Consider the following 12,144-nt stretch of genomic DNA (forward strand, 5'->3'; position numbering starts at 1 on the left):
AAAAATTTCAAGAAATGTTAGATGATTTCTTCCTATTAATGAGGGACTGGCAGATGATAGCAAACCTGCTATCAAACCTGCTATCTTTTTTTGGATCAATCAAACCTGCTATCTTTTTTTTTGTTTTGTAAATAAAGATTTATTGAGATATAGACACAGCTTGTCATTGAGCTAGTGGATATGTTTATTTTCAATCTACAAAGGGAGAGTTGGGTAGCTGTGATAGAAACCACATGACTTATGCAGCCTAAAATACTTACTCTCTGATCTTTGCCAAAAATGTTTACCTCTCTTTGCTGTGCAACTAAAGATTGTGTTCTTGAATTTTAAAAGTTATCGGGAGCTAGCATCATAGACTTCACTTGGTAAAATTAGAATTACACTGTAGAAAGTTGCAAATTTTTACCTAGTTTCATTCTGGAAGATACAGTGGTAACACAGCTTAAAAAGCAGTATCATTTGTTAGAGAAGGAGAATTTTTCTCTTCATTGTTTTTATGTGCAACCTAATTTTTCTTTTATTAACCATGACTATGAATGTAACTACTTGCATTTAAAGCAAATCCTTTATTCTTTCTATATAGGCAAGAAATTGGAGATTTTTTTTCTATCTTCATATTAATGATTTGAAAAATTTTACCATAATTTTAATAAAACCATTTTACAGGTTATTATTTTTTTCTATTTGTAATATAATCACTGCCATCTGTTGCTTGATTTAGCTGTTCTTTCCTGCTCTTTGTACATGTTTGTATATGTCCATCTGATATTTAACATGCACCAATGGGGGAAATATATAATAGGAACATGCAGGTATCTTTATAAAATATTTCTATTTACTTAACATAAAAATGTACAAATTGAATTCATCTCAGTAGACTCAAAGCTTAGTACCTTTAACTGTGAGTACCTTTCATTATGTCTGCAAAACCGCAACTCAACATTACTTTTTTTTTTTTTTTTTTCCATAAGAATCAGTTTGGCATCACAAAACTGGGTCAATGATGTAGGATTATTAGTTTTTTCAGCTTTTAAAATCTGGAGGAAATTGGAGTCATGATAATTAGTTAAATGAAGAATGAAATTGTCTAAAGACATTGCTCTGTCAATTTCCTTGCACATTGCAATATCAACGTGAATGTAAATGATATTCAAGTGAGAAAAAGCAAAATCTCATAGTGTCTATAAATCATCACAGATTGACATAGTGAGATCTACTCTAATTATGTTGCTACTACAGTAGCATTGGGCTTTTGTTTCATAAAATGCATCACTCTGCTATCTACCTCTCCACTTTGTCTCACAAAGGCTTTAAGTACTATTCCTCTTCAAGGAAGCCAGGGTTTCTATATGGATCCCAGGGAAACCAAGACAAAGTTATTTACAATTTTGGTAAAATAACTGAGAATCAGTAATTCTCCAAGAACAGAACCCTGGGAAATATGTGGGAAAAACAAACAAACAAAAGACATTTTTCTTACTTTGTTGGCAGAGTATTGGGAGACAATTAGAGAATTTGTGGGATAAATCCAAAGCATGAGAAGTTACAAGACTCTGGTATTTGCTGCTTGCATCTAAATCTGTTAGGGTTGGTTGTGGTTGCATCGGGTGAAAACTCCCAAATTTTAGGGGTTAAAACAAGAGAGAAATTTATTCCTTTCTCTTCTGTGAGCCAGGTGTGGTGTCACAAACCTGCAATCTCAGCAACTTGGGAGGATGAGGTAAGAGAATCTCAAGTCCAAGACCAGCCTGGTAATGACTCCTGTTCCAAAATAAAAAATAAATAAAAAGGGATGGAGATGTAACTCGGGGATAGAATGCCCCTGGGTTTATTCATAGCACTGATAAATAAACAAACAAATAAATAAATAAGCAAAATCTATATGATCTGGGGTGGTGTCATGGCTGGGCCACCGAATAGCTTTTCATCTTTCTGCTTTTATAGTCTTTCTCCTTGTTTCTGTTCTCAGTGTCATCTCATGGTTAGCTTAAGCTATCAAGTGGGCATTCCAGGCAAGAGGATGGAAGAAGTGTCCATGGACAAAGCACATTGCTACTCCAAATCGAGGAGGAGTCCTGCTCCTAATGGACACTAGGAGAATGGAACCTGGATGGCGGCTAGAAATCTCTAACACAGCTTCTTTGTAAAGTGACTTTTCTACACCTCTTTTGTATATTTTAAAGAATTAATCATTTTAGCTAATGATACAGTCAGGGAGTTGGTTCTTTTTTCCCTAAGGTAGGATAACAGTAGTGCAATGACAGAATGCTAATCTGGAGAGACATTCTAATCTAAAGCAAAGTCATGTCAATGTTTATTAAAATCCTGGCAAAAAACATTAGTGGGTATTTATACATATTTTAAGGTGTAACTGTAGTACTAATGGTGATTGAAATCTTTGCACCAGAAGTGAAGGTACAAAAATGTACTATTTAATTTCAAATTAACTTGAAGAACGCAGAAAAAGCAAAAAAGTTTTTTTAAAAAAGTGAATCCATTCTTAGTGTTCAAAAGCATGATCATGAAAAAGAAATCTTTAGGTTCTTTTACCTATAACCATAGACATCAGAGGACACCCAAAGCGTGGTGGTTTAATTTGAAGAGAGTTAAGGGTGTGCTGACGTTTATTTTTGTAGAAAAGGGAAGATACATATCTAGAAAATAAACTGACTCATGAAGATTGTTTTGATATTTGTGTGTCTCCATCTTTATGTCTGAGGGTTCAGAGACAGCAGGGAGGGAGACAGGGTGAGGTAACCTGATCAGTCCTCAGGCATGGTATCTGTAGTTGTTCCTCCCCAATACCTGCATTTTCTGAAAATCCAGCTTCTGCTGAGAGTTCCTCTCCTTAAACATTTTTGCATCTGAGCTTCCAAATTTTCTTTTCAAAATTGTATTTAAGGCAATCAGCCAAATTTCAATGAAAGCATTTGCTTTAAGTGAAGAGTAAAGTAGAGCTCTAAAGAATATAAGGTCATTTTTCTTATTCAAGAAAGAAAGAAAAAAAAAACACCCTTTTTGTAACTATAACAGTTTGAGAGCTTTTGTCTTTTGTGTGAAAGAATTCAGGGAAATACATTATGCTATTAAGAAAGGGTTCAAATATGAGCCTCCAGCAAGAAAGAGTATAGCCCTCTTCAAGGAGCTGGTGATAATTTTAAGTTGTCTTCTATTGAGGCTCTGCCTGTCTCCATGTGTCACTGGATAACAAACTTCACTGAGTCAGAACTTGGCCACTTCACATGATGCATTTTCTTGTTTATCATCTAAGATGTATAAACCTTATCTCTTATATTAATGTGAAATGAAATGATAATTATGATGTTGATGACATTTATTTCTTGGCTCCAATAGTCTACAAATGTGTTTCAAGTTCTCAGAATCATCCTGGGCAGGTGAACAAGTCACCAGAATGACATTCTTCTGTAGAGTTACTCATGGACTCTGGCTAAATGAATCTCTGCCTTCTTCAACACGTGGCTCCCAAGGTCACCCTGGAGATTATCTGCATCCCAGTCAGCCAGGCAGTGAGAGAGTGGGGAGCAGCACACACAGAGGGTTTTATGTGCCAAAGATAATTTGCTGTAACCCAGATGTATCTGGTTGTGGGTAGTTTTTATTTATGTATCTCCTTTATTTAAAAAAAAAAAGATGAAGGAACCCAGTGCTTAGATGCAATCAAAACTCATTTATTCATGATGGAGAAGAGCCTTTCAATTCTAGGTTAGAGAAAAAAAATGGATATGATTAAAGTTTACAGAATCAATGCGGGCAAAAAAGAAGTTGAATAAATCACAGACCACAGAAGAACTGAAAGTTATTTTAGTGCACATATAGGCAATAGAGTATAATTTTAGAATAATTATAAGTGTGTTAATTACTATTGATTAACACTAACTATGTGACAGTGACTTACATACATGATTTTATTTGATCTTTATAATCACTCTTCAAGTTAACTTAGTGTGGCAATTAATTCTTTAGGCTGGTGGGTCCAACTGCCTGGCTTTTACCTCTGGTTCTTTCACTTACTAGCTGGAAAATTTGCTGCAACCAGTTAACACTTTTTTTTTTTATCCAGTTTTCTCAAGTATAAAATAAAGATAGATTACAGTAACCAAGTTCATAGCATTGTTATGAAGACTAATGAATTAAGAGAAAAATTCTTAGAACAGTGCCAAGTAAATAATAAGCTTTCATCATCATCATCACTATTTCCCCATTTACCTATATCAGTATATTGTACTCCAGAAAGAGTTAGAGACTTTCCCAAGGTCACACAGCTAGGTACTGATAGAACTAGCCTTAGAAGGTACATCTATTCAAATGAAAGCACCTGTCCTTCCAGGGTGGCAGGTCTTAAGTAAGTTTTGAACTGATACCACAAGCTAGTTTCTAGGGGTATTAGGAATATTTACATGTTATCATGGTAAAAAAGCAGAGAGAAATTTATAAAGGACAACCATGATGGTTAAGAATTTAGGCTTTAAATTCATACTTTCTAGATCTTAATCTCAGTTCCACCTTATATGACCTTCAGATTAATTCACTTCTCCAAGTCTCAGCTTTATAATCAGTAAAATAAGGAGTAACAATTTTATCCCCCAGACTAGCTGAGAGTAACTCTAAGATTTACCCAATAAAGATACCTATTATTATACTTATCAGGAAGTCTAGAGATCCTGCAAAGAGTTAAGGATTGTAGAAAGGAATGAGGTTATTTGCATTTTTCTACTCAGCTGTGCTCTTTACATAGGAGAGAGGGAGAGGGAGAGGGAGACAGAGAGAAATGTGGAGAGACACCTTCGCCCCCACACACTAGTCAGATCTGGGTCCTACATGTACCTTCTAAACCAGTTAAAAACAAAGGAGAATGAAATTACTTTAATTGGTTTAGACCAATCATGTTCATTTCCTGGATAGAGGAAGGGGCCACTTTCCCTGAGCAATATTGAGTAAAAAAATCAGGGTGTGCTTACAAGAAAAAATGGGTGGAGAGGCCTGATGAATAGTAAGGGTTACACTGTTGATTGTCTGGGAAGTGCTTAACTTAGTGCTCTGGTCTCTGGTGAGTGCTCAATAGAGGTTAACTTTGCCAACTCCCAGAGGCTGACATTCCCAAAGGCAATTCTGTGCTCTCATAAAACACAAACCTTCTTATTGTTTCAAAAAAAGAAAAACAGAACAAAGAGCTGAACTCCATGGATCATGAAGCTGACTCACACAATTTTGAATGGTCTTGTAGGTCCCTTTGCATGACAAAAATCCCCACACTTAAAAAACAAAACAGGCATATAAAAAACAAGCATATAAATAAACAAAATTTCCTACCTTGTATCCTTAACAAAAGGTGTGGAAAACTAGGGAGCTGAACCAAGCTGCCTCAAGTGTCATTCCCAAGTTGGTTGAAGGGATTTATTCTGTAGTCCTCCTGTATCAAGCTGCATCATTTTCATTATTTTGCTGGTAAAAAAACAAAAAAACAAAAACAAAAACAAAAACTCCAGCAGCCCAAGTTTCTCTTGAAACCAATCTCTATGCAGAATATTATAGCTCTACTCTCCTTTTTACATTCACATTCATAGCAACAGCTGGGAGGGATAAAGAATGCCTGATGAAATACTCAACCATCCATTCCCGTGATAATGGTGCATAACAAATAACCCCCAATTCTGCTGCATTCAAAGAAGAGCATTTATTATCATGCTCAGGGGTCTGCAGGTTGGCTGGGTTCTGGCCCATCTGGGATGAATTCTACTGGGCTTGACTCCAAACTGCAAATTTGGGCTTTGGTCTACTGACACATGTGTCTCCTTGGATCAAAGGCTCCCTGAGACATGATTGGTTATCTCCTGCGAGTGATCAGAAACCTAAGAGGGCAAGCCCCACCTCAGAAGCATATTTCAAGCCTTTGCTCATGTCACACCTTTAAATATACCACTGGTCAAAGCAAGTCACATTGTCCAACAACACTGGGGTGAACAGATACAGTCTGTCTTAGTGGAATCTAAATGTTCACAAGCAAGATGTATGCATACAGTGAGAGGGCACAGAACAGAGAACAGGGATGCAAGGAGCCTATTTACCTTCTCATTTTGCTTAGAGCTCATTTATGGTTCTCTAAATTCCTCTTTCAGTGGGCCTTTCTTTGGTCTTGTCTTGCCTTCCTAAGCCATTCTGATAGGTGAAAACTTTTTCCCCCAATAGGCTTTCCAGTGGACAACAAAATAATTGAAGGGAAAAAAAAAAAAAAAAAGGAAAGAAACTGAGCAAAACAATCTGGTAGGATCAATGGTAAGGATAATTGAGAAGCATGGTTTTGTCTCAATCTTTCAGGTGAAGGTAATCTATATGAGAACCTGACTGGTGCCTTCTGAGAGGTAACTAGCAGGTCAAGGTCACTTGATAGAAGGAATACAAATGGCAGATTCAGGTTATAGTCTAGGGATGCAGGATTCGAATGAAAATCTTTAATGAAATTCTTGGTGGCAAGTGGATTCCAAGGGCAAGGTACCATAGGTCTTGTTCACCAGGTTGCCCATGGTGACTGAAATAGTGCCAAGCATGTAGGTAGTGATCAGAACATTTTTTGAATGCATTGCAATATTAAATAGCAAATTTCCCCCATCAGATTGTTGGTAATCTTTCTACTTGTCCTGTAGAGTTCCTGGAGGTAGAGGACAGCCTGTTTTCTCCTTTGTAAAATAAGATGTAACTTAACTATAAATTCAATCATTTTATATATTCAGTTTTATGAGCTTTGACAAATTTAGCACATATTATAGAATATTTCCATCACCCTCAAAAGTTCCCTGGTGTCCCTTCTCTGTCAGTCTTTGACAGATCTCTCTGTCACCATAGAATAGCTCTTCTATTCAACAATCCCTACAAAGGGAATCATGTAGTATATAGTCTACTATGTCTGACTTCTTCTACTAAGCTTAAAGTTTAGAGGATTCACCCATGTCATTGCATGCTCCTTCCTTTTTATTGTGGAATAGTATTCCATTATTTGGACAAACCACATTTGTGTATCTATTCACTTGTTGATTGTCATTCTCAGCTTCCAGTTGGGGGTATTATGAAAAAAGTTATTAACTTTCTGTGCAAGTCTATTTTCATTTCTCTTGGGCAAAAACCTAGGAGTAAAATTTTTGGACTGTATTATAAATAAATGTTTAACTTCACAAGAAACTGTTCTCCAAAGTGACTTTACCATTTTATATTCCCTCCAGCAATGGATGAGTTCCAGTTGCTCCACAGTCCTCTCCAACGCTTGATATTATTAGTCTTTAAAGTCTTATCCATGATTTTCTCCTACCTTCCCCCAGTGAGACATGCTTGCTAAATGAGCGAAAACAAACATTCCTAGTCCTATGCACCTAAATGAGCAAGTTTCTATTAATAAAACACCTTTCTCTCTCTCTCTCTCTCTCTCTCTCTCTCTCTCCCCCCCCTCCCCCCCCCCCTCTCTCTCACACACACACACACACACACACACACACTGACAGAATAGTATGAGGGGAACTCCTGTCTTCCTTGGGAAGAAAATCTTTGCTTTCCTAAAGTTGAACTTTTAAATCTCAAAAGCACAACTTAACTGTTTGCCAGACTTCAACTTCCTTAAGGAGCAGCAAGGTTTCTTCAAAGAACTTTCACTTCAAACCTCTCAACTACTCTCTTATGTTAATAATAATTCTCTTTTTAAAAATGCTGGAGAGCTCGAGCCGGATCAGCAATCTTTGGGTTGCCTCTATCTTCCCTCCCAACACCTTCCCCTTTTCCCCCGTTAGGATCCAAAGATGCTCCCGCGTTCCTACCCAAGTTCCCCAGAAAACCCTAAGAATCCCAATGTTCCGGGACACCCCTTGCACCCATGCAACCAGGCACGGGCATGCTCAGAGGGCATGAGGGAGGCGCCGGCGTTGGCTGCAGTGGGCCTTAGGAGCCGGGAGGTGCCGCTGCGTCCCCGCTTCCAGGCGTCTGACCCAGCGCGCAAAGTTGGGCTGGGAGCGCGGGTGGGGGGAAGGAAGGACCGAGCGAGCGAGGGTGGCGGAGAGGGGGGGCGGGAGGAGGAGAAGGAGGAGGGGAAGGAGCGGAGGGGGGCGCCGAGCGTGTGTCACTCGCTCTCTCCCTCTGTGTATAGAGGATGTGCTGAATGGTGCGCTTTGAGGCGGTGGCGGAGGAGGAGCAGGATTCGGCGGTGGCTGGCAGCTTTGGCTGCCCGGCTCGGCTTCTCTTCGTCTTCCGAGGCTCGGCATCCACCGCGGGCTTCCGACCCCGCGTCCCGCTCGGGGCATGGCCGGGCACTGCGCCCCCGCGCGCCCCGCCTGCTAAACGGCGCCTGAGGGAGGTGCGGAGGCCAGGAGGCCGGGGGAGGCCGGCGGGGGAGCAGAGTCGAGCGCCTCGGGAGCAGAGAAAGGAGCCCGCGCCCCGTCCCTGCCGCGCTCGCCCGGGCCACCCGGAGCCCCGATGAGCCCAGATGGCTGGGGCTCAACCCGGAGTGCACGCCTTGCAACTCAAGCCCGTGTGCGTGTCCGACAGCCTCAAGAAGGGCACCAAATTCGTCAAGTGGGATGATGTAAGTATTGGGGCGGCCAGACTCGGGGCGATGGCCCGGGCACCGGGCAGGGCGGGCTGCGTGGGGGTGGGGCGAGGGGCGCGTTATGCAATGGGCGCACTGGGAACGGGCAGGGGCAGTCTCGGGGCGCACAGGTTGTCATCTGCCAAGGTGGACCGCAAAAGGGCTGGAGCTTTACGCGCGCTCCTGTGTCCTCCAGGTTTAGAGTTGACATCCTTACTGGGTCTGGCAAGCGCCCTCTGAGGGTCTTGTCTGTGGGTTCAATGGAAAAGAAGAAAGCTTTGCCTGGTGACGGGTCCAGAGAGTTTAGAGTGTGGGGAGTGTGAAGTTGGGACCAGCTGGAACTCTCTGGGTACGGACCAGACGCGCCCCTCTCCTCCCACAGGCACAACCCCATTATCTGTTTTGCCCCTTTTGAAGAAGGAATGGCCCCCAAGTCAGAAAATGTTTAGTGATTGCTACCCTCTTAGCGCTTTTCTGAGAGCCACGCGGCAGAGGACACAGCGGTCCAGCCGACAGGTGGTCGTTGATGCCAAACTTTAGCGCCTGGCTCCAGAGTAAGGGGCCCTGCGAAGAGCGGGGGAAGGACACACCTGGGAAGGGCTAGGAGCAGAAGGGTGCCTTTAAGGGTTGAGGAAGGCTTAGTGGGCCTGCAGGTATGTGGGGAGGGCTAATTTTTTAGAATTGATCTGGCTGGAGTTTAAGTTTGAAGCAGACATATCAAGATGTTCTCCAAGAATTACAGGTATCTTTTACCAGCTTGGATACAACCTACCCCAGTCCCGAGGTCTCCGGACTTCACATGCAGTCAGACCCCAGGACTTTAAATGACCTCTCTCCCCTTCACCCCAGCGGCTTTCAAAACATTTAAATGAACAAAACCAGCTGAAAACATGTGAATTTGGAGTTGCACATTATGGTATCAGTTTTTGTCCTGGGTGTCATTCAAAGGGTTTGATAAGAACAACCCACTGGAATAAACCCAGTTGTCAGGATCTAAGGAAATTTAGGTCCAAATGACTAATACATCTCTTAATCAGAAGGAATTATAGGAGAATGAGGCGTTGTTCTTGCTGAAAAGATTTTCCACCTAGTAAATTATAGCCTCTTATCCTCCAGGGTATTTTTCTTTAATCTTCTTAAGCCAATTTCCAGTGTCTGAAAACAATTTAAATATTCCAGGTAGCGAATCCAATTACTTAGCTGAGTGCGTCTGTGTCTATATTTTGTCCAGTTGGAAGCGCAAACAGAACTTGCAGTATGAGCCACAGCTTCCTTGAAAGCTTGTGCCAATTATTAAATGCTATAGGCAAGGATGTAAATATGCATCTTTTTACCATGGATGTTGCACTTTTCTCTTTTCTGTTCCAATCTAATTGAACCGGATGTTTTTGTGAAAAGAATAGACTCTAAACAGTAAATTCAGACACAGGTTAAGTGCTTTGTGCCAAAGGGGAAATAAAATAAAATGTAATTCTAGAAATAAAACAATCTTGCTTATCTTGTGATCCTTACATAGGGAAATAATGTGATGACAGATTTACTGAGAAAGAGAAAGGCGGAGGGTGAGGGGGGATATTTTCAAGAATAAAAATGGGAGTTTGGGCATAAGCTCTGGAGTTCTTTACAGTGGTAATTTTAAGCTCTATTTTAAGTAATTCTCCAAAATTTCCTGTTTGGGAGAAATTAACCAATGCTGCTTTGAGAAGGAAGGTGTTCTACGAAAACACGTTTTGAAACCTTCAGGTGGATGATTTGTAATATGTGAATTTATGTAACAATTATTAATTGTTCTCTATTAGTGCCAGCTTTGGACTTCATTCTGGGGTGGTGAAGAGATTAGAAAAAAAATCTCTGCAATTAAGGGACCTTACATACTAGGTAGAAGAGACAAAAATGATCAAAAATAGGAGAAAGAGATTATGAGTGATGCATTGAGAATATTGGAGGGATCCCTTGTGAAACTCCACTGGAAGAAGGAAAAGGTGAAAGGAGGCTCACCAAGTCTTGCAGCAGTGTTTCTGGGGAAACTATCGGAAGGAGGTAGATACTAAGGAGAGAGCCAGTAGAATCCCAGGTCTTTTTAAAGAGGAAACCCAGACGGCACCCAGGAGAAAAGTTATATGGACTGTGATAAACTATTTTGTAGGTGCTTTGATTCCCTTAATCTCCATGACCTGTGGACTAAAAGGGACCCAGACTTTCTAAAGATTGCCTTTATCCTCTTGAGGTGTCATCTACTCAACTCTCGGCATCAGAATCAAGCCAGTTTAGTCTATCTGGCTATCATTATTGTGTCTTCATGAGATTGTGCATTGAAGACAAAAGAACTAAATCTTGAGTCAAAGGCCTGGGTTTACCTCCTGGTACTCTTGTCAGTCCGCTGTGAATGTGTGACTTTGGAAACTCTGACAAACAGCACAGTCTCCTTGGCCTGTTGTCAATTTTGGCTGGTTTGTGAATTTAATTTTATCTCTGTATATATTGAAAAATTCATTTAATTGTTAAGTAAATGCTGAGAACAACAATCTTTCACTTACCTGGTCCCACTTAAAAACTGGAGAATCCTTCTTTCTGTTCCATAAGAGGAAGGGTAAGCAAACTCATAAAACAGATTCTCAGTATCCCACTACATAGCATCACACATAAAAGGACATTTGAAAATGATGTGTTTGGGGCTACTTAGGATAATTAGAGATTATTTCTTATTCCTTAAGTGAAAGCATTATAATCATGGTCCTGACTACCATAACGAGTGGGAGATGTCACCCGGAGGGTGCCATGCTATGCACAATTTGTTGGCTCCGTATCAAAGTCCTGGTGAGGCTGTAACCACAGGTGAGAGTGAAAGCTTTCACACAGGCGCTGACCAGTCACAACAGCAGGTGGCTAAGAGCAGGAGCCAGAGCGCTGTTGTACTAGGCAGGCATTGACCCTTTTGTTTCCTGATTGTGGCAAGGTCTGAGGTCCCCAGGATTTTGGGGTAGATGGGTGGGGGATTTGGAATGTTTCAAAGTCTTAAAACTAATAATGGTGTAGATGGTGTCAACATTGAGGCTAACAAAACCTGAACTTGGCAAGTAGATAAAGAATCGATCTATCATGACTTCCTGTTTCACTAATGATATTAAGGGAAGAAACTTTATATCCTTGCTTTAATTTTATGTTTTTTATATTATCAGGCTCTGGTGGTAGGAGGTGGGTATAAAAGACTGTGGGCTGTATGGGAGAGTGTTAATGAGATAGACAGTGGACAGGAGAGTTACTTTCTCCAACCCAGGCAGAGGCCTGGGAAAATATGAGACTGGCCCCTTTCTCTTCAGGACCTTGGCTTTGCTTTGGATTGGATGGGATTTAGAAGAAAAGGGAAAGGACCCCAAACTGTACAAGGCCTGCCAACCTTGATTTGCCCCTGCTTTCCATGACTGGGACCCTGTCTCTTTACCCCACACCCTGTAGAGGAAGGTTTTCATTTGTTTGTTCTTCTTTCTCTTCTCCATTTTTACTTTCCAAATTAAGCTCTTGTTATGGGCACATTGCTTCACGCATCCCCACCTCAGTTT

General features: G+C 40.9%; 1 protein-coding gene across 3 annotated transcripts in view; it reads left to right on the plus strand.

Moving 5' to 3' along the window:
• The first annotated feature begins 8,152 nt into the window (after positions 1 to 8,152).
• The window catches only part of Plcb1 (phospholipase C beta 1), a 710,759-nt gene continuing 706,767 nt past the window's right edge, over positions 8,153 to 12,144 (plus strand). Inside the window, exon 1 of one of the 3 annotated variants that reach the window (XM_047539543.1) lies at positions 8,153 to 8,581. In XM_047539543.1, the coding sequence (XP_047395499.1) occupies positions 8,483 to 8,581 (99 nt within the window). In that variant the 5' untranslated portion in view covers positions 8,153 to 8,482. The remainder of the gene's footprint in view (positions 8,582 to 12,144) is intronic. The other 2 variants (XM_047539544.1, XM_047539542.1) reach the window with 2 other exon arrangements.

This window comes from Sciurus carolinensis, chromosome 2 (genome assembly GCF_902686445.1).
Source record: "Sciurus carolinensis chromosome 2, mSciCar1.2, whole genome shotgun sequence".
Lineage (NCBI taxonomy): Eukaryota > Metazoa > Chordata > Mammalia > Rodentia > Sciuridae > Sciurus > Sciurus carolinensis.